The 23,188-nt window shown below is 35.4% G+C and overlaps 1 protein-coding gene across 5 annotated transcripts in view; it reads left to right on the top strand.

The window, feature by feature from the left end:
• The window catches only part of cd2ap (CD2-associated protein), a 60,381-nt gene that overhangs the window by 7,572 nt on the left and 29,621 nt on the right, over window positions 1–23,188 (top strand). For 4 of the 5 annotated variants that reach the window (XM_059512458.1, XM_059512457.1, XM_059512454.1 and 1 more), the window contains exons 2-3: window positions 12,819–12,979; window positions 18,905–19,100. In XM_059512458.1, coding sequence (XP_059368441.1) covers window positions 12,819–12,979; window positions 18,905–19,100 — 357 coding nt within the window. Of the gene's footprint in view, window positions 1–12,818; window positions 12,980–13,285; window positions 13,429–18,904; window positions 19,101–23,188 lie in introns of those variants that run through there. The other variant, XM_059512459.1, reaches the window with a different exon arrangement.

Here is a 23,188-nt window from a genome sequence, read left to right as displayed (position 1 = left end):
TTATATATATATATATATATATATATATATATATATATATATATATATATATATATATTAGTGTCAAAATTTGCTCAACCAAGGCGATCATTTTTTTCCAGTTTAACGTATTTAAATTATTTTACGTAGGGGCGGGGATGGCCACCCACTCACAACTGCTGCTTCTGTCACTTTTTCTCATGACAAGAAGTGAATTTATTCAGTCGCAGACTCGCAGAATGACTGAACAGGAAACGTTTCAGACACGCGCTCCACTTCACTTTATTATCAGGTGCAAGTTAAGCGAGCGCGGACGGTCCTGTGCTCAAAGGCGGTGCGTGCTTCCTTTGTGCATATCCTTTCATATCAAACTGCGAAATAAACTATATGCAAGCAGTGTTGTGGTCAGTTAATTCATGGAATTACCAAAAAAGGTGATTAAAGCTGACTTAAACTGTGCATGCATGTAATATATTTTATATATATTATATACAGGATATATTTATATGTATGCACGTCTAGAAATCAGCCCAGCACTGTCTCACTCATCTAACACATCCTATTTAACTCGTCAGTTCGTGTTTATTTGAGCACTTCTGTCAGTGAACGCCGCCTGCAAAACACTAAAATAAATATCAAAGAAATAATGTTTATTTAGGCTACAAGAAAGTAGCCTAAATAAGAAAGTTAAATACACCCTGTCTAATGGACGCGAGCAATGCAGCGCAACAAAATACTCATTATAATCAGTAATGCTACACTGGATGACATGATAAATCCCCGTCCGGTCTGTGATGTAGGCTACTGACACCGAGTTCAAATGTCCTGTATAGACACTAGACAGACTAAACCTGTCGCAACGCGGTTGTGTTGCGTCCGGTTAACTTTTCCGCCACCAAGCAAGCTCAGTAACTCCTCATCTGTCCGCGCTCTCTTTGAAATAGGAATCGTTGCCATATTTCTTGTTACCATCTTTTATTCATCGCTGTCTCGTTTGTATTTGGCCAGTTTGGAGAAAGCCTCACCAAACCTGACCAGCCAGTGTTTGCGATCACGAGAACTTGTGCAAACGCTGATGGGTGACATGAATGCAGATGACTCCAGATCGGCGATGTGGTATTTGCTTTCCCAACAAGATCCATCGCCCAACACTAAATTAATTTGCTGAATGTATAAACTGTATTTTCCCGCACTCAAATCTGCTAATCTAAAGGAAACGCTGTGTTTGAGGTAATTTGTTAATTACCATAGACTTAGAATTTGCAACTATTACAGTTATTACACTTATATCCAAAACGTTGTATTATGTTTGTGACGTCACGTGCACTACTGCCGGTGGCAGTAGACAACCGCGGTAGCAACCGACCACCGCGGTGACGCGGTTGTCACGGCAACCGTCACAGCCCTAAGCCTATCACACAACAAGAATGTACCATTTTACCACATTTAAGACCAACGCAATCCTCCCAATTGAACACACTAGCATTGATACCTTACAAATGGCGGCTATACCCATAGTGCATTTCGTGTTCCACGAGTGTGACGTCACCTGACAATGAGCGATTCCTCAAATAAAAGCCGGGGCCTTTATTTACCTGAACTGCAAAAGGTAACCGGCTTTTATTTGAAGCAGGCTTTTATTAGAGGCAGGCCTTTATTTCTAATTCCATCTGTTTGATAAGTAATTGTTTTAAATAAACCGTTTTAAATTAAAAGCGATAATGTTCCAGAGGACAGAGATCATTACATTAGCACAGAATCAGTTCAGAATCAATCACCAAAAGAACAAGTTTGGTTATCACGTGCTTTGTGTCAGTGTGCTTCACGCTGAATCACACATGCGCAGTATCATCAGCTCCTCGGTTCTCGAATCGGACGTGTCCGACAGAAACGTTTCTCGTTTCAGTGTACTGGTGATCCGAAAACCGATGCAACCGGTTCTTGTCTCGAGAATGAGAAATGCTCCGGCAGTGGGCGTGTACGTTCGTTATCTGGCTCTGCTGCACAAATTTTCCCCCGGCCTTTATTTAAGACCGGCCTTTATTTGTCCGTGTTGACCACGCCCCCGGCCACTATACGAGGCCCGGCGTTTATTTGACTACCGTTTTTTATTTGAGGAATTACGGTATATATATATATATATATATATATATATATATATATATATATATATATATATATATATATATATATATATATATATATATATATATATATATATATATATATATATATATATATATATATATATATATATATATATATATATATATATATATATATATATATATATATATATTTTTTTTTTTTTTTTTTTAACAAAATGCTTAAAAGAATAGCATTTATTTGAAAATTGAATTTAAAATCTTTACTGTCACTTGATCAGTTTAATGCATCCTTTGTTAAAAAAAGTAACAATTTCTTTAAAAAAAACCTCTAGACATATCATCCCTAGCACTTGTTGGTATGTAGATGTTGTGTTAAATGACCTAAATATTTAATGATCAAAGTCATCATAATTTGCATTGTCTGACTGTAGTTTAAAGGAATAGTCCACTCAAAAATGAAATATTATTTGAAAAAAAAGAAATAAAAAGAATTAATAATGAAATAATATTATTTGCTCATGTTGTTCAGACCCCATATGCATCTATTTTTCTTATTTTCATGGAACTCACAACAAATGTAAGAAAAATCAATGTGAAGATTCTTGGGGAAAATGAGTAACAGAAATGTGCAGTGAAAGCACACTAGCGCTTGTGCATCTCTCAGCTCTTTGATTAATCTATGAGCCATTTCTAAAATTTAGAATAAACAAGGGGCCGTTTACTTCAGCTCCACCTGTGGAAATTAGTCTGAGAGGTAATTTCAAAGATTGTATTGCTTGCTTGTTGGATAAAACTTAAACAGTCCTTATTAAAACCTCTTTTCTTAGACTCAAGGCTGAATTGTTTCCTACCCCGTGTAGTCTTTTGTGTTATTTCACTGACCCGGTATGTTCCTGTCGTTATTCACAAGCTGGCAACTGTGAATCGAGTTTTAAGTAAAGCTTTAAGACATTTTGGCAGTCAGAATGCAGAGAAGTAAATTACCTAATATGTTTTGCTTTCTAAATGGCTGCAGAGGGAATAAGAGCAGAGTTGCTGGCTCTGGATCTGCTCCTGACACTCATGCCAAGTCGTCCAACTATGTCATTATGACAATTTCTGCAAAGCTCTGCTCTAGATCAGGATGCTTCGGCAGGCCTAAACAGAGAGGCTAAGTCAGCATGAAACATTGGATACATGAGCTACACGAAGAAGCCATATTGTTGTTTAACTAGACACTTTCAGTTTCCAAAAATCCTAACCTCAGTTGTTATTTGCATTTCTGTCATATTGGTACTGACCAGTGTTTTCTGTGCAAAAAGAGCACATCATAAAAAATAAAAAATATACTTTCTATTTACTCAATGACATGATCTAGCCTTTTGAGTGAATTAATTTGGAAGCTCATCTAAATTTGGAAGTTCTTCTTCCCCCTCCCCCCTCCTTTTATGGTTGGAAATATGGTCAAGGCTAAATTAGAAGTAAAACTAGCTAACCACATTTTATGGTGGTTTGACATCATACGTAACTTTTGTCTTTTGCAAACTTCACCAACAAGAAGAGGAAGAGACAGTGAGTGTGAGGCCACCAGCCTTCACACTGTGTTAAAAACAGAAAGTGGCCACAGAAGAGAGATGGTTTGGCGTTTGCTCAAAAAGGCTTGGATTGTGTACCTGGTTATCTGTTGTTTAAAATGTACTTCCCAGAGAGCTGTAAGACTTGTGAGACCCATCCCTTATTAGATAGTTTAGTCAACTGTATCAGTGTAAGAAGCAAGCGAAGTATGAAATTTGAGTGGTTTCACTTTTCTGTCACTTGATCAGTTTAATAAATCCTTTGTTAAAAAAGTAACAATTTAATAAAAAAAAACCTCTAGACATATCATCCCTAGCACTTGTTGGTATGTAGATGTTGTGTTAAATGACCTAAATATTTAATGATCAAAGTCATCATAATTTGCATTGTCTGACTGTAGTTTAAAGGAATAGTCCACTCAAAAATGAAATATTATTTGAAAAAAAAAAAAGAAATAAAAAGAATTAATAATGAAATAATATTATTTGCTCATGTTGTTCAGACCCCATATGCATCTATTTTTCTTATTTTCATGGAACTCACAACAAATGTAAGAAAAATCAATGTGAAGATTCTTGGGGAAAATTTCACTTTTCTGTATTGTTTTTCTTTTCTCTGAAGGGATTTGGTAAAATCATATTGGGATTTGTTTTTTTGATTATTCACCATGCTAGGGCTTTCCCTATCCTGGTAACATTAATTTACTAGGGTCTAATATCTGGACCAAATAGGGTAGTTACAGAAATTTTACTAGAATTATTTGACTTCAGAAAAAAGCATAAAAATCAGCAATATTTTATTTTAAGGACATATTCTTAGTTTTAACAAATTTATAGGCATGCCTATTACTAGAATATTGGCTGTTTATTAGTATTTGCAAAGCATATATTTAGGGGTGGCAGACACAGTTAACTGGTTTTGCCAGTTAATCGCCTCTCGAGGTTACATGCTCGTGTGACATTGTTGTCTGTAGTAGACTTGTGCTGGTATTCGGTAATGTGAGATATTACGGTAATGAATATGCACAATATTGTTTTCGTGGGCACTTCTAAATACCGTGAATAATTATATATTACAAATTATTCATAATTTGGAATGCATTTTAAGAACACTATTTCCATCAACTGTTCAAAGTGCACAACACCGCTGTTTGCAGCTTGAAAGACGTGTTCGTGAAGCACATGGAGGAACACGTGAGAGATGCGCTGATTGAAAGCACATTCACTCTCTGACAGCCAATGGCGCTGAACTGCAGAAAATGCAGTCCTTACCCTTGAAACACCACAAATAAACCAGCTGCCCTACTTTCTAAAACATATTTAATAATTTTAAATAACCAATCAGATTTGTGTATTTGCTATGATGATCATCACAGTGCCAAATACTTAAGTATTGAGTCTTAATAGGCTATTTTAATCTGGACTACAACATGACATAGAAATAGTTTGAAAGCGTTTAGATCTTTTATTGTTAATAAAAATTTTACATTAGGGCTTCATTTTTAACATTAGTTAATTCATTAGTTAACAAACTGCCAATGAAAAATTTCTTCTGAACATTCATTAATCTTAGGTATTCCAATTTTTAATAACACGTTGATAAAATCTAAAGTTGCAACTGTATTTAATGAGCTAACATGAACTAAAACTTTTATTTTTAAGAAAGATTAATAACTTTTGTAGCAAATGTAGCTATTGCTCATTGTGAATGTTAATGGTGAACTAAAGAGATCTTATTTTAATTATCTTATTGTACTTTAATCTGTGCAAAACTTTTAACTTTATATATTTTTCTGTATTGCTTTATTGTATTTAAATGTTCAGTTATTTTTGTTATAAGAAAAACTGTTTTTAACCTGTTATACTGTATTATGAGCACTTTTTTAAAAACAATTTCAATACCGTGGTAATACCGTTTACCGTGATAAAAGCATGAGCACTTAATCGCAACAGGAAAATTTGATACTGGCATATCCCTAGTCTGTAGTCAAGAAAGTGGATCGTTTGCATACGTGCAGTTTAAAAACAAGTGATTTTAAGCCGGTCAAATGCAATCAGCAGTAAAAGCAAGCTCATTTCACTATATGTGTGCGCTGTCTGTTTCTAAGCACTGTCAGTGAGGCACGTGCATTTGAAGACGGTGCAAATAGAGTGTGAGAGTATTGAAGAGCATTAATTTTGATGTTTTGTAGGCCTTGAATGGTTAAATACACATGTACCGTATTTTTCGGACTATAAGTCGCACCTGAGTATAAGTCGCATCAGTCCAAAAATACGTCATGATGAGGAAAAAACATATATAAGTCGCACTGGCTTTAGAACCAAGAGAAAACATTACTGTCTACAGCCGCGAGAGGGCGCTCTATGCTGCTCAGTAGTAGACTACAGGAGAAGTTAGCAGCATAGAGCGCCCTCTCGCGGCTGTAGACGGTAATGTTTTCTCTTGGTTCATTTCTCTCGGTTCATGTCAAACAAATTTTGATAAATAAGTCGCACCTGACTATAAGTCGCAGGACCAGCCAAACTATGAAAAAAAGTGTGACTTATAGTCCTGAAAATACGGTGTGTGTCAAAATGGCAATCTTTGCAAGTATCCTCGTAAACACAGTATTTTAAGTCTTATTTAAATGCAAAATGCTGAGAAGGAACACAATGTGTCACAGAATATTGGATCTGGGCAGCTCTTAAAGTGATAGCAGTCTAAATTTCCTGCTGTGTATTATGCATGTTAATCAGAGCACAAAAGAGCAAAATCTCTCACTGGTCTTGAATAAAGCTTTAGGTATACTGTAGGTTGCATAAATTAACTATTGTAAGTTACAAAAAAAAAATATATATATATATATATTAGTAAATAACATTAACAGATGTTTTTAAGTAATGATAAATGTTATATTTATGTTAATGTAATTAGACATAAATTGAGATTTATTCTATGAAACATTTTTTTTTCAAATAAATCAATTTGAAGAAAAAAAGAAAAACAGATTTCAATGCACAAATGTTTTTTTTATTGTTTACCAAATAAATGGTAACATAACAATGTATTAAATTTGTCAGCCACAGGACGAGTAAAAATAAGCTTTGAAAGCGCATACTAACAATTGTAACTAGTTTGTAGAAGAAACATGAACACACAGTATTCAACAATATATGTTATATCCCTTGTGAATGCCTGGATATGCATTAAAAACTTGGCATGCATTAAAACAGTCTGTAACTTTAAACTTGGCTGGAGAATTGTGTGAACACATATTAACTGAGCACTAACAGTACAAATATGAAGTGACAGAACACACTTTAATGTCATATACAGCAAAACACAAGTGGCTTCTCATGGAAGCTTCTTGCATTTCCTTACATTGTTAGCTGTTTTTTTCCAGTGTTTGCAACATGGGTTTGGTCCAACATGAGAAGTATCTGTTGAATGAACTGGAATGTGTTCTTCATAGATTTAGGGTAGTTGAGATGCAGTGTGTATGCAAGTCCATACAGAATGCACATAGCTTTTGGCAAGTCATCAATATTGTCCATCACAATTTCTCCTTCAATGAGGATCTTCAATGAGGCTGGATTGAGATGGAGAGAAGATGAGAGCCTTATTGCTCAATGAGGAGGATTCCAATGTCATCAGAGTCCTAACAACATAAGAGCACAATCATGAAATTTCTCATTAAATAACCATCAATAATGTTAAGCAATTTGTTACGACTGCTGGAGTTCGGTCTTCACAATGATTCTTTAAATTTGGTAACATGGACTTCTAATGTAGGAACAGAAAATGATGATGTTTGATTAAAAACAGTTCACACAAAATTGAAAATCTGCTGTTAATTTACATATCCTCAGGCCATCCAAGGTGAATCTGGGTTTTTCTTCAGTAGTCTTTGGTGATTGATATAAAACGGTTAATGGAAACAATTTTTGATGGTTAAAAAAACATGCACAGGCAAAACAAAATTAATACCTGTGGATACTCCTGACCAATACAACACACAATGCTTACTCTCCAGACATTTGTAAACACGCTCCAAACTGTGTGCCAGGGCTGTAGATTAAAGGTAATAATGCTGTAAATAATGTTCAGTTTCTTGCACGGACTGATTGTTTTGCTTCATAATACCTCAATGTATCATCAGGAGACAGGTATTAATTATGTTTTGCCTGTTTTTTGTTGCTTTTTTTGTTTGTTTTTTACTCCAAGTGATAGTAGCCATTGACTTGCATTGAATGAATCACCAAGGACCACAGTTTCAGCTAAAAATCTAAAGCTAAAACGTTAAAATTTTACTTAAATTTCATTTTTGGGTGAACTATACTTAATATTGTTTTTTAAAAATGTACTTTTAAAAAGTCCAAAGGGTTTGTAACGACATAAGGGTGAGTAAATGTAAATGTTGGATGAAATAACCCATTAAGCAAACAGATCACCTAAAGAGGGTTAAAAGAGCTATTGTAATAAGTTAATGGTTTAGGCTTTATTCTCAGAGGTTTTATAAAACACAGGAACTGTCAATTAATGGTGAAATGGTTATGTTTTTATGTTCTTTTAGATATTCTAAGAGAAAACAGAGGTTACTTACAAAGCATACTTTGTAGAAATCTGTAAGTTTGTGGCCAAGGACGATGGGGAGTCCTCTGAACACCAGATACCTATCAGTTGGCTCTTTAGTCTGTTAGGGAGTAAAATTAATCACTGATGAATAAAATGAAAGAAATGATCACAAGAAAGCAGAACCAATAAAGCACAAATTGCATTACACAACCAATTGTAAACGTTTTATGATGCATTTTCAGTGCTTAAGCTGTTAAAAACTATGCAATGCAAGTCTACAATGGATATGGACCAACCTTGATTTGTTGATGGTCAATGATTTCATAATTGAGATTCTTGCCCACAATCCTGTAACGTTAATTAGAACTCCATAAACACCTAAAACAGAGGAAAAAAAGTGTTCCATTTCAGGACTAACTGAAACTTTCAGCATAAACTTTTAGCATGTTTGCATAACCCTTTAGGCTCAGTTGCAGTTATTATAAATAATACTAGACATGATAATATATCAAAAAGACAAGCTAACTTAGCTTTAACCAAAAGCTAATTGATGCACACATGCTGATGATAAAATACTGAGGCTAAGGGTAATGATATGCTAATGTTACAGCTAAAATGAACATGCAAACACGGTTGTGAACGCCCCTAACGTGTGTTCGAAACCTGCACCAACACAGACTTTATTTTTTATTTTATCCTAACTTCAGCCGCATCACATCTGCAGCAGAGACCTGAACCAGGAAGATGGTTAAACCGTAACATCGGAGAGCGCCAGGATGTTTTCCTCTGAGGTGCTCGTGCATCGCATTTGTGCTGCCGTGGTACACCATATTGGTTTTGCAAAGGGCCATTTTATTTGGCTTCTGTTTAAAGTATTCCCATACTTTTGATAACAGTGGTCTCTGTTTTTGTGATAGAATGCAACTTTCTCCATTCCCAGTATGCCATTACGCGAGATGTAAACAGTGTGACGCGTCGTTGCAACACTAGCTGTCATCGGACCAGTCTTTTGAATAATCAATTTTCCCAGAAAGATAAATATATAGAAGTTAACACACTCACCATTACATGCTGCTTTCCAAATCCATCGTGTGCATGATCAGCCGGAATCTTTTGCGTGTTCACTGCTCAAACGTGTTCAAACGGGGCTCCTCCCCTTACAAAAACTCATCACATTAAGTTATCTCTAGTTTACATTATCAGTTCATTCAACATTTCGTCAGAATAGTTCAAACAACTAATTATATTTAGTAATGTCAACGTTTTTTACAAAAACAAGGAAGAATAATTGATAACGACTAAAAATGTTTATTTTAAACAAAATCCGGGGTTTAGAGTGTAGATTCTTATTTAATTGACTGTTTATTTGTCTTCAGTGAGCTTGTTTTTTTTTAGGCTATTATTTGTTTTTTCTGATATTGACAACGATTACATTTCTAGGGTATCAACAATTTTGATATCATAAAGACTATATTTAAAGCAAAAATAACTATATTGTGATTATATATTGTTACTCTGAAATAAAATGACAATTGTTCCCAAAAGTAAAGTTTGTCCTAGTCAGAGTTCTGGTCAGGGTAGCAGCCATACAAACTAGTGTTGGGAGATATGGTCATTTTTCAAATCATCATATCGTCAGCCTGACGATACACGATCTTTTCGTGCTTGGGTGGAGCAAGAGAGAGACTCTTTGTTCTGGTGTTTTAAACCGCGCATGTGCGCGAGAGAGAGCCTATCGAATCAACAATATTCAAAAAATATACTTTAAAACATACGATAAACTGACGTTAAATATAAAAATGCATATTTTGTATTTAAAACGGCTAGTTCATATATAGTCTGACGCAACTGTCATATCGCACGTCCTGTAACAAATCTGCTGCATCTGCGCATGGAAGTTATCAGTCTAAATGTTTTGCAAAATCAGTCAACAGTGAAAATCAATAGTAGATTTCATTTAAAGTCCAGCAGTTTAACACTAATATTGGACATAAACGAACACATTAAATATAAAGTATTTAAAACAGGTAAGTTCATTTATTTGGAGTAAGCCGAATTATAATAAGCAGCCTAATAAAAATAATAGTTATTATTATTATTATAATCTAATACATCAATAGGAATATGAGCCTAATATCATATTGATTACCGACAGAGAAATCTGCTTATGCCGATATCTCTGACTATCGTCGATACACGATACTATCGTCTATCGGCACAAACTAATAACGTGATTAATATGTAACGCATTAAACATGATGTGCAAAAACCAATGTGATGTAGGGGTGTCACACTACGCAGCTAGTTGCCACCTGTCATAAAACAGTACATTTAAAGAAGAATGTGATTGGTAGCATTATTTATTTATCATACTACGGCACCCTTTGAATACTTTAGTCTGATTGGCTAACTAATGTTCCAAGGAGTGCAATTACTTTCAAGGAAATGTACGGTGACCGTAGTTCAAGGCAGGTCTTGACCGCATTCATTTATGTCCATATCACTTTGCCAAATGATTTCAGTTATTTCAAAGTTCCTTAACAGCCTAAAACAGCAAAAATAACCAAACCCACAATGACATTGGCCAATGAAATAAATATGTAAACAATAAGATAAAAAATTTTAGCCAAAATTTTTTTTATTATATACAGAAAGCAAATACTCTATTTCTCCCACTCTCTCTCCATTAAAGATGCACATGTAGAGTACAGACAGTTACAAAGGCTAGTATTTAAGGACAAAAACTGGACGAATGCCTTAATGCCTTAAAATGTGTCGTGTGATGGATGTTTTGTACTTTGTACTACTGTGTAGTGAAAATTTGATATTGTGACAACCCTAATATATTGTATTATTATTATTAACTGCTGCAGTGTGTACACCTTCCACTTTTTTTGGAGCAAGAAAATATCTTCTTTTTCAAAACTAAAACACAGATTCCTCATCATCAAGTTGGCCTAAACCTTTTTATTTTGCATCTCTCGACAGATGCTCCCAAAAGAAATCCCTAAATATTTGGGCCATACAGGGACTTTTTTTGATGATTACAACAGTTACCGGTACATATTTTTTATAGAAATACTTTGTACAGACATAACCAGACAAGGTAAGGATGAGATCCTGTCAAACACACTGACCTCTTCCCTGTGTTTTCCATGAGAAGTCCCCGCTATTTCTGACGTGGCTGTGTAAATAATCTTTGTCAACAGAAGTACTGTGTGCATATGCAGCTGATCACATTCCCCTCAGACTCATTCAGCTCTCTCAGCCAGATTTAGCGCTTTTCCTAAGGCATTGTCTAACACAATACAATTTCCAAAGACTCTGCAAATGGCTGGGAGATGTTTGTGTCTGGGTGTCCGTGGTAATGATTAGGTAGCAGAGAAACACACATTGCTCAGACATTGTTGTTTTTGTTTGCCTGAAACTTGATTGACACCACTTTGCTTGGAAACGGTCATTCCAAAGCCCTTGAAAAAGTGCTTTAAGTGCTTTTGGCTGTTAAAATGACCATTGTTAGGCTTTGTCCTCGAAAACAAACCTATATTTGATTAAAACATTGTTTATAGGCTGTGCTCTGCTGGCCCTTGGCCAGTGATTTTGAAGTTATTGCTCAACAAAGAGGTCAAACAATAGTAGCTGTAAAGGGCAAGGTCTAGATTTCCACACGGTTCTTCTGTGGTCTTGGTGTGGAATGTTTATTCATTCTTTAAAGGGCAGAACCAAATATTAGGACACATATTTGAAATATTGGACTAGTCAAGTTCATGTTGGTCTCATAGGGCTTTAACCCATGTGTTAAGTGAAAAATCTAGGTACAATAATTAAGAAATTTTAATTGGATTTATTACAGTTAATCAGAAATCACACTATGTAAAACAAAAAAAACTGGTACAATTAATACCTATCACACATGACAAAAAAAATGCTCGTTGCCGAATATATAAATGTAAATACCCTTAGGCTTCTTTGTTGAGAAACTGACATAATAAAATGCATCAAAAATATTTAATTTTGGGTCTGTGTAGCTGCCTTTAACAATGAAATATGAGGTCAAATTGACTCATAATCGTCATAACTTTAATAGAAATTCTGTCACATCAAAGTGTCAAAATAGTGCAGGTATTTTCATGATCCTAAGTGAAGAAAAATCGCTAAATTTCAAGAAAAACTTTGTAAGGTAACCAGTATTTCAGACAACATAAAATTCAAAATGGGTCCAGTTGACCCACAGCAAATGAACAGTTCAACCCAAAGTTAATATTCTCATAATTTTCTCACCCATGTGATGGTCAAATGACTTTTAAACTACGTTATGTGTTTCGCCTAAGAAAGTCATGTGGGTTAAATGATGACAAGTTTCATTATTGGGTGAATTATTCCTTTAAGGATAATCAATACATTTTGAAATTGTATACAATATCAGTTTCAGTGTGTGTCAATCCAAACAGACCATTTGTTGTTGAGAGAAGCCATTTACTTCTCCATTTGTTTTGCTTTATCAGTTTGTAATTGGTGTGAAAAAGCCTTGGTTGTATTTTGCTGTTCATCTTTAAGTAATATCTGTGCCATTATGTCAGAAACAACCTACTTTCAATGACTGTCTGTTCTCCCCCTTGGTAGTTGAGGTGGTGGTGGAGTTTGAGTATGAAGCCGCCCACGACGATGAGTTGACCCTCAGACTTGGAGATGTGATCAGAAACGTGCGACGGATTGAAGAGGAGGGATGGATGGAAGGAGACCTCAATGGGAAACGAGGCCTTTTCCCAGACAACTTTGTAAAGGTAATTTCAAGAAATGCTTTTTTTTAAATGTTGTTTTAATATATTGGGTTTATGCAAGGAAATAAAGAAAGATAAAAATCCTTGTGGTTGGCCAAAGCTGAGTGGCAACAGGAAGGAAGTGGTTTTCTTTAGGTATGACATTACAAGTTTTGAATTCCGTTTGAAAGCTGGCCATGTGTCATTCAGGTATTGCAGTCTCTTCTTCAATTTGTGTACCTCTTAAATAGTGTTTTAAGTAGTTACTGAAGCAGTGTGATGGAACCCACATTAAAGTCGGTTGTAATGGCAAATCTTGTCAATGGTAGGAAATTATTGCTTTCGTTTCCTTGTGGAGATCCTTTAGTAGGGTGTGAGGTAATCTTCCACCCCCTTAACTGAACTTTGATCCCGGAAAGATTTGATAGTCAGCACTCAATTGGTTTCTGGAGAAGATCATGGAAATCGAGCAGGTAAGGAGCTTGTTTTAGTTTGTCTGTCTCTCAGTTCATATCGAAATAAGATCTTGGGCTTGTTGTGTCTGGAAAACATGTTACTGGTAATGTTTTGTCTTCAGTTGGTATTCTGTTCATTTAGTTTCTCATAGCATGGCACTGGATTTGATGTCCTGTTTCGCTGGATCACCAGACAGATTCAAGATAGCACAGGATTTAAAGGGCGCTTACAGGAAAAGCATAAGCAGAAAATAATAATTTAGTGTTTTTACACTTACAGCACAATTTGATTGTGTTCTTAAAGTTCATTGTGCATCTAGAACATTGTTTAAAAAAAAAGATTTCCTTTTTTATATATATATATTTATTTTTAGACAGGAATAGTCTTTGAAGTGATTTTATACTTTTTAACTTATTTGATGTACCGCTTTCAGTACAGATAATTTAGTATATTTATGTATTTATTAATTCTGATCATTTACAGTTGTGTTCAAAATTATTCAACCCCCTTGACTTGCAAGACAATTTGCTGTGGAGGATAACATTTTATGAAATAAATTTAACAAAGGCATCAGTAAAGTATTAGAGAAAGTTTGTTAATAGACTTTTGAGTGATTCTGAGAATGGAACATTGATGAATCATGATAAAATTCGAATTGGCTCTAAACATTCATGTTCAAAATTATTCAACCCCCTTTGTGCAGAATCTTTTATTCTTTAAATTACCTATAAACGCTGTCTGTAAGTGTTTAGAAGCTTCTGTCACCTCTCTACTACAGTTTTGGCCCATTCCACACCTGAAAAAGCTTTCAGATCACTGATAATCTTTGGTTTTCACATTGCCACTGCTTTCTATTTGAAATGAGAATTAAGCCTGGAGACTAAACGGGTCACTCAAGTACATTCTTTGACTGATCCCTGAAACAAGCAGTAGTAGATTTGGATGTGTACTTTGGTATGACTGGCCTGCAGGAAAGTCCATTGATCATCAGCTTCAGTTTTTGCACCAAAGGCATCACAATTCTTGTCAAAATGGCCTGACACTTTAAAGAATCCATGATGTCCTTCATACAGTCATGATTTCCACTTCCTTCTACAGTAAAGAAACCCCATAACAGGACTGCTCCACCTCCAAGTTTGAGGATGGAGATGGTGTTCTTCTGCTTATGAGCTTTGCCTTTTTTTTGCAGTAGACATACCGCTGATCCATGGGTCCAAAAAGTTCCAGTTTGGTCACATCACTCCATAAAACATTCCCCCAGAGCTCCACAGGTCCACACAAATGAATTTTATCAAGTTCAAGTTGGCTTTTTGTTCTTCTTGATGAAGAGTGGTATTTATCAAGATGTCTCAACATGAAGGCCATACTTGTCTAGTGTTTTTCTTACACACTGTATGGAAATTGTTTTCCTCCTTTCATCGGGTCATCTTGCAAGTCTTTGGCTGTACATTGCAGGGTTTTTCTCAGTTGCTCTGATTAAACATTTTTTGATATAGTGCTTTTTCTTCCACAACCTCAAAGATTTTCTGGTAAAACACACTTTAAGCTAAGGAATAAGGCTGAGAGCTGTGTCTCTAGGAACTTTCAATGTCTTGGAAATCTTCATATAGCCTTAGCCTTTCTAAAGTACTACGATATTTATTCTCTTTAGCTTTTGTGAGATCTCTGTTGACATTTTTGCTACTCAACTTCAATACATGCATGGGCCAATCTGTATGTGTAACAGCTCAAGCTAATTCTGTTTTTAATAGAGTTTCTAAAGGCTTAATTGTGTTTTGAGACGGTTTTATTCCCCACCATGCAAATAAGTGATTTAAAAACAGCAATGTTGAATAGGGGTTGAATAATTATGACATAGCAGTATTATTAAAAAATCTTATAACTCAAATATATTACATTATATATTGACAATATCACTTTTAATATGCCAGTGAACTGTTATAGATGCAAGTTTTATTAGATCCTGGATCTTCAGAAAAGCTTGTATTTGTAAAGTACTGCAGTCTCTAGGGGGTTGAATAATTTTGAACACAACTCTAGGTATTATAAGAAAACCAGGAGCTTTTAAAAAGGTTGAGAAGGCTGACCTCAAATTAGTTACTGAGCAGGGAGTAACAAAAAGGAATTTCTTTGTCAGCACCTCAGGCAGGAAGTTTGGCGCGGATGCAGTCTGTGGCATTCTCCATTCTACACCGAGCCTCCAGGAAACAATGCTCCACATGCCTTTCTCTCAAACCCAAACTCTCTTGCTGAGTCTGTCTAAACCCAGCTCAAAAGACTTCTGTAGCGTTTCTGTGGTAATACTATGGCAATGCTAGAATAATGCTAGGGTACTTTGATGTATTATGTAGTACTGGATGTATTACATAGTGCTTACCATAGTATTAAAGGGTACTTAAAAGAATGTTGTGTTATCAACCATAGTAAATTTCCCAAAATCAACATAGTATTATTCCCCAAAATCCATGGTAGTTCCTTGGGTAGTAGACTAAATAAAGCAAAAGCAAAGTGTGCTGAGGTTGCTATAGCAAATGAGGTTTAAGGAATTTAACTTTTTTTTTTTTGTATTATCATTTTAATGTAATTGCATTTATGTATATTGTGCCAACTAGGTTCACCTAGTGAAAGAAACACTTTTTCCATTTAATTGATTTAAAGTTGTTGACATTAAATGATTGCATGGTTTAAGTGCTACCTTAATTAAAATTCAAGAATTTAAAGGTTTTTTTATTATTATTATTCCTTTATTTATCCAGGTAAACTGTTTGAAAACCACTTCTCATTTACAAACATGACCTGGCCAAGAGGCTACAGGAATAAATGGGAACATACTGTGCACCTGTACATAGTCAGACACATGACACATAGAACAAGCAATTTAATTAAAAAAGACAATAAAGAAAAAGGAAAAACGTAAAGTGCTTAAGTATGTGTGTATAAATATGATTCATGATTGTCAGCAGGAACAAGAGTCAACTATGTTGTTTTGGAGGTTCTGCTTAAAGGTAAAGATTGGTATCAGAGATGTAAGTTTCAGGGTATTTTGTAGTATGTTCCAGTCATATACTGCTGCAAAGCGGAAGGCATTACGTCCAAAAGTAGTAGAAGTAGAAGGGGTACTTAATTTAATCAAATTACTTGATCTTGTGTAATAGGTGTTATGAACGGCATGAAGAAGAGATGACAGATAGAGAGGTTTCTTGCCCAGGATAGTCTTGTATATGAAGAAAAACCAAAGGAGTCGTCGCCGGTTATGAAGGGAGGGCCAGCCCAGTTTATATAGGTCACAATGATGAGTGTGAAAGGGTGCATTAGTGGCAAAACGGATGGCTGAATGATAAATTGTTTCAAGTTTTTTTTTAGGGCTGTGTGTGTTTGGTGCCATGCTGTAGATAATATCGCCATAATCCAAAATTGGCAGTACTGTCATCTTAACGAAGGTGCATTTGGTAGCATAAATAAAGGAAGCTTTATTCTGCAAAAGAAAGGCTAGCCAGCTTTGACTTTTTTTTTTTTTAAGGTTATTGATGTGTGGAATAAATGACAGGGATGAATCCAACCAAATGCCTAGATATATATATATTTTTTTTACATACTCCAGAGCCGTACCATTCATGCAGGTGATTGTAAGTGGAGTGTGGGTAACCAGTTTATGGCTGAAAAGGATATATTTTGTTTTACTGGTGTTAATACGGAGATGGAGATTGTCAAAAAACTGCTCTGTAGAGGTGAAGCTGAGTTTAAGACTGGAAGCCGCAGAATTTGGAGAGGATCCAACTTAGTACAAAATGGTATCATCTGCATAAAGATGAATCCAGGAGGTGCCAGCAGCTCTGGCTATATCATTGATGTAGATAGTAAAAAAGGGTTGGGCCCAGGATGGAGCCTTGAGGCACACCTTAAGAGATAATAAGTGGGTCTGACATGATGTTTTCAACCTTCAGTTGCTGGACACGGTTGGTAAGATAATTGGCAAACCAATCACAACTAGATGAGGACAAACCAATACTGGAAAGCTTATATAAAAGTATTCTATTGTCGACAGAGTCAAAGGCCTTAGCAAGGTCTATAAATGTGGCAATACATACCTGCTTGCTGTCTAATGCTGTAATTACATCATCAAGGACCTTTGTAGTGGCTGTTATGCACCCATGTCCCTTTCAAAAAACTAGATTGCATATTAAATAATATACGATTATTATCCAGGAAATCATTTAACTGTTTTTGGACAAGCTTCTCCATAACTTTGGCAAGGCATGGTAGGATGGAAATTGGGTGTAAAAATTTGGGTCAGATTTGGAGCCCCCTTTGAAGAGGGGAAAATATATGGCTGATTTCCAATTTCTTAATTCAGTGCTGAATTGGAAGTTAAATAGGTGTAATACACTTGCTCTGCCAGCTCAGGATTCTTTTATTCTTGTTCATATTATGAAGTGCTATACTTCAGATCCTCTTAATATCCATATCAAATACAAATATCATTGAGAGAGAGAGAAGCACAAAGCAAGTTTCATCTGGATGAGCTGAGAACTAACTTCTCGGGGCCTATGAGAACTCGGCTGTCTGATGTCGCTGGAGATCTCATCACTACTTTGTTTCTCTCCTGCCTCTCTCTTCCCACCTTTTTGTGAATGTGTGGTGTTGCTGAATTTACATGTTTGGAAACCGTGAATGAAGGTGCTAGTCAGTGGTTTCTGTAGAGTTTTACATAATGTGGGTGTGAAGAATGTAAATGTAGAATGTAAACCTAATAAAGAATTCATGCATTCATAAACAAAACTTATAGGTGCTGTTGGGTGTATGATTGTTGAATTCTCTGACATTTTCACTTGATTTTATACTGCTTTAAATTCAGATTTTTTAAATGTATTGTATTACTGAAAAAACATCTGTATTTATTTATCAAACAGGTTTTGCTAAATCATTTATATTTAAATAATTTAGGCATGTTTTGCATGTCTCCTTAATCAGACACACCTGATTCAGACCATCAGCTCATTAGTAGAGACTCCAAGACCTTAAATTGGTGTGTCACAGAAAGGAGACATGCAAAATATGCAGTGTTGGGGTGCCACCAGGACCAGGGTTGGGAACCACTGATTTCTACCGTAGTATATATACTAGCAATGCTATGAGTGACAAAGAAACATGGTAACGTGTAAATACAGAAGTTAATATGAGAGAAATTACTTGTATAATGAAGATATTGGAACGTCTGTTAGGTTCCAAACAAACTGAGAAAATAATTTGCTAAAAATAAAATGCTGAATTACCTTTCATTTGTGCAGCATTTTCTTTGTGCAGTGTCATATGATTATTTAATCTATAAAGCATTTTCATATGACTTTTCAGGGAAAATACCATGATACATGTAATGTCTGTGGTATAAAATAACTTTTAACATGTTTTATTATTTTTTTTGTCATACTGCTGTTATATGTGATGCTATATGTGATTTGATTATTTTGTGTGTGTGTCTGTGTGTGAATCAAGGAGTTGAAAAAAGAGGAGCCAAAGTCCAAAGAGGAGCCAAAGGAGGTTAAAGAAGTGAAGGAGATGATTGAGACTCCGATACAGAGGCGAGCATCAGGGAATGTGGCAAGCCTGGTGCAGAGGATCAGTACCTATGGCATCCCAGCAGGAGGAATTGGCTTACAACCCCATTCTCAGCCCCGTGCCTCAAAAAAGAGTGCGTCTTTTGTCATTTCAAATTCTAACAGCTTTTCACTCTTCTTTTTAGAATACCACACATAAAATGTCCCTTCTACCTGACAGACCACATATCTGTCTCTGTGACAGCCCTGGACTCAACAACAAGCGTTTTAACCATTGAGCAAAAGCAGCCAATCAGGAACACATTCTACCTGTAAATCATTTTGCATGTTTGAGTTTGCTGTCTGACTTTGAGTTAACTGAAATGTCTTTGGATGAAGGCCATGTGGTCTATAGATTGTGGTGGTCTAATTTCAGTCTAGTGGACAATGATATAAGCATGATGGGTTACATCATCTTTACTGTCGATTGGTTATTGGTGTCATTGTGGGAGTTTTTTTTGTCAGAATGATTTGTCACAGCAGGCTGAGATGATTTTTATATAGTTTGCCATAATACAGCATATGGTAAGATCTTTCACAAATTCTAAAAAAAAAATTTTTTTTTTTTTTTTTTTACGTTTTGTGTGTTTGTTTGATGGAATCTTAGAGTTTAGCAGATAATTTTTTGAGCCGATGACCGCTTTGGCCAGTAGTGGGCACCAGTTGCTTTCTTATCTGCTCATAAAACCTGTTTTCATTTCCTCTTTTTAAGTCTTGAGTGTACGGCTGTCTCAGATTTTAGAGGAAGTGCACATGATCCTCTCCAGCTGCATGGAAACATTGTCACAGAACACACAACGATTGTGGTGCTGTCTTACCTTTAAGGTTTCTGCTGAACAGATCATCTAAAACTGTGATAACAGTGGAATGTAGTTGTGTTGATTCACTTCCTCTGTGCTACTGTGCAGGTTTATCACATTGTACCCTTGAGCAAATTATATATACTTAGTTTCTGCTCAATGCAGCTTACATTTCAAGCCAGCCATAGAGAGCCTTCTACTAAACGAAACAGTACTGTGTAGAATTTGATGCCAATAGTGTAGTATTTCAATATACAGTGATAATGAAATAATATTATATTCATGTACTGTGGCATTAACGTAATACTAAGTAGTAGTACACACACAAAAAAAAGAAAAAGTTTGGGTCAGAAAGTTTTCTTTTTAAGAAATTAATACTTTTATTCAGCAATAATTATTAAGCTGATCAAAAGCTTTAAATTGATAAGCAATACATTAATCGCAAAGGGCAGTAAAGACAATTATAATGTAAAAAAATATGTATATATTTTTTTTTTATAATTTTTTTTTTTTTACTTGCTGTTCATCAAAGAATCCTGAAAAATCTCTAATGATTTACACAAAAATTAAGCAGCACAACAACATTTTAGTTAAGAAAAGTTGCTTGAGCACCAAATCAGCATATAGAATGATTTATGGAGGATCATGTGACACTGAAAACTGGAGAAATGGCATCAGAAATTTCAGCTATGCCGTACAGGAAAGAATTACTTTAAAAAATGTTTTACACTGTTAATGTTTTTACTTTATTTTTGATCAAAGAATGCAGCCTTAATTAGCATGCAACAAAATAATTGATGCATTAAAGTGTTTATGTATGCTAAAATAATTGATGTATGTTTTTATCAGAATTATTTTAATGTGAAGAAAAAACAACTTTTTTAAATACATTTTATGTTTACTGTCACTTTGAATCAATTTATTGCATCATGACGGAATAAAAGTAATATATAAAAATAAAAATCCCAAACTTTTCAACTGTAGTGTAATTTTTAAATAATTGCTAATTTCTCACAGTTCACAAGTATTAGAAGCTTCTTAAGTAGTGAACAAGATTTTTTTCAGTTTAGTTTTTGGGTGACCGGTAACGTGTCTTAAGTTGGAATGTAATATGGAGCAAACAAAATCATCTCGGGCACAGGGTGTGGAATCTGTGTGTGAGAGTGTATGTGCATACAGGTTTAATTGAGAGTTTAATTGAGACCCTTCCTGATTGTGCTAGTCTACAGTCGTGGCCAAAAGTTTTGAGAATTACATAAATATTAGTTTTCAAAATGTTTGCTGCTAAACTGCTTTTAGAACTTTGTTTCTGTTGTTTCTGTGATGTACTGAAATATAATTACTAGTGATGCACCGAAATGAAAATTCTGCGCCGAAACCGAAACCGAAAATTTAGGATGCACTTGGCCCAAAACCGAAACTGAAGCCGAAAATGGCTTCTTTTAAAAACGTATATATATATTGCTTGGATTTAATGGATCTGAATTGAAAAATCACAATATAATAATCAAACTTTTATTAACAGTTACATAACAAAACAAAATATTTTTTACAGTAAATATAAATAATAATTATTCTTCAAGTTTTATGTTCCATCAAATAAAATACAACCCGAATTCCGGAAAAGTTGGGACGTTTTTTAAATTTTAATAAAATGAAAACTAAAAGACTTTCAAATCACATGAGCCAATATTTTATTCACAATAGATCATAGATAACATAGCAAATGTTTAAACTGAGAAAGTTTACAATTTTATGCACAAAATGAGCTCATTTTGATTTCTGCTACAGGTCTCAAAATAGTTGGGACGGGGCATGTTTACCATGGTGTAGCATCTCCTTTTCTTTTCAAAACAGTTTGAAGACGTCTGGGCATTGAGGCTATGAGTTACTGGAGTTTTGCTGTTGGAATTTGGTCCCATTCTTGCCTTATAAAGATTTCCAGCTGCTGAAGAGTTCGTGGTCATCTTTTGACGTATTTTTCGTTTAATGATGCGCCAAATGTTCTCTATAGGTGAAAGATCTGGACTGCAGGCAGGCCAGGTTAGCACCTGGACTCTTCTACGACGAAGCCATGCTGTTGTTATAGCTGCAGTATGTGGTTTTGCATTGTCCTGCTGAAATAAACAAGGCCTTCACTGAAATAGACGACGTTTGGAGGGAAGCATATGTTGCTCTAAAACCTTTATATACCTTTCAGCATTCACAGAGCCTTCCAAAACATGCAAGCTGCCCATACCGTATGCACTTATGCACCCCCATACCATCAGAGATGCTGGCTTTTGAACTGAACGCTGATAACATGCTGGAAGGTCTCCCTCCTCTTTAGCCCGGAGGACACGGCGTCCGTGATTTCCAACAAGAATGTCAAATTTGGACTCGTCTGACCATAAAACACTATTCCACTTTGAAATAGTCCATTTTAAATGAGCCTTGGCCCACAGGACACGACGGCGCTTCTGGACCATGTTCACATATGGCTTCCTTTTTGCATGATAGAGCTTTAGTTGGCATCTGCTGATGGCACGGCGGATTGTGTTTACCGACAGTGGTTTCTGAAAGTATTCCTGGGCCCATTTAGTAATGTCATTGACACAATCATGCCGATGAGTGATGCAGTGTCGTCTGAGAGCTCGAAGACCACGGGCATCCAATAAAGGTCTCCGGCCTTGTCTCTTACGCACAGAGATTTCTCCAGTTTCTCTGAATCTTTTGATGATGTTGAGATGATGAGATTTGCAAAGCCTTTGCAATTTGACGTTGAGGAACATTGTTTTTAAAGTTTTCCACAATTTTTTTACGCAGTCTTTCACAGATTGGAGAGCCTCTGCCCATCTTTACTTCTGAGAGACTCTGCTTCTCTAAGACAAAGCTTTTATAGCTAATCATGTTACAGACCTGATATCAATTAACTTAATCACTAGATGTTCTCCCAGCTGAATCTTTTCAAAACTGCTTGCTTTTTTAGCCATTTGTTGCCCCCGTGCCAACTTTTTTGAGACCTGTAGCAGGCATTAAATTTTAAATGAGCTAATTAAGTGGATAAAAGTGTAAAATTTCTCAGTTTAAACATTTGCTACGTTATCTATGTTCTATTGTGAATAAAATTTTGGCTCATGTGATTTGAAATTCCTTTAGTTTTCATTTTATTAAAATTTAAAAAACGTCCCAACTTTTCCGGAATTCGGGTTGTAGTTTTTTTTTTTTAAATTGTGCAAAAAAATCCACAATTTTGGAGATTTTTGCAGAACAAATGTTACATATTGCAACTTTGGTGTCCTCTCAGGGCTGTCACTTTTGTGAAAAAAAAAATCCTGTTCGATTTTTGAGACATAGGCAAAGTGTTCATTGAATCGTTAGTAAATTGCCTATATTTGGCGTTG

Source organism: Carassius carassius, chromosome 27 (assembly GCF_963082965.1).
Source record: "Carassius carassius chromosome 27, fCarCar2.1, whole genome shotgun sequence".
Lineage (NCBI taxonomy): Eukaryota > Metazoa > Chordata > Actinopteri > Cypriniformes > Cyprinidae > Carassius > Carassius carassius.
The sequence above is the reverse complement of the archived record's forward strand: the minus strand, read 5'-3'. Positions and strand labels throughout refer to the sequence as shown.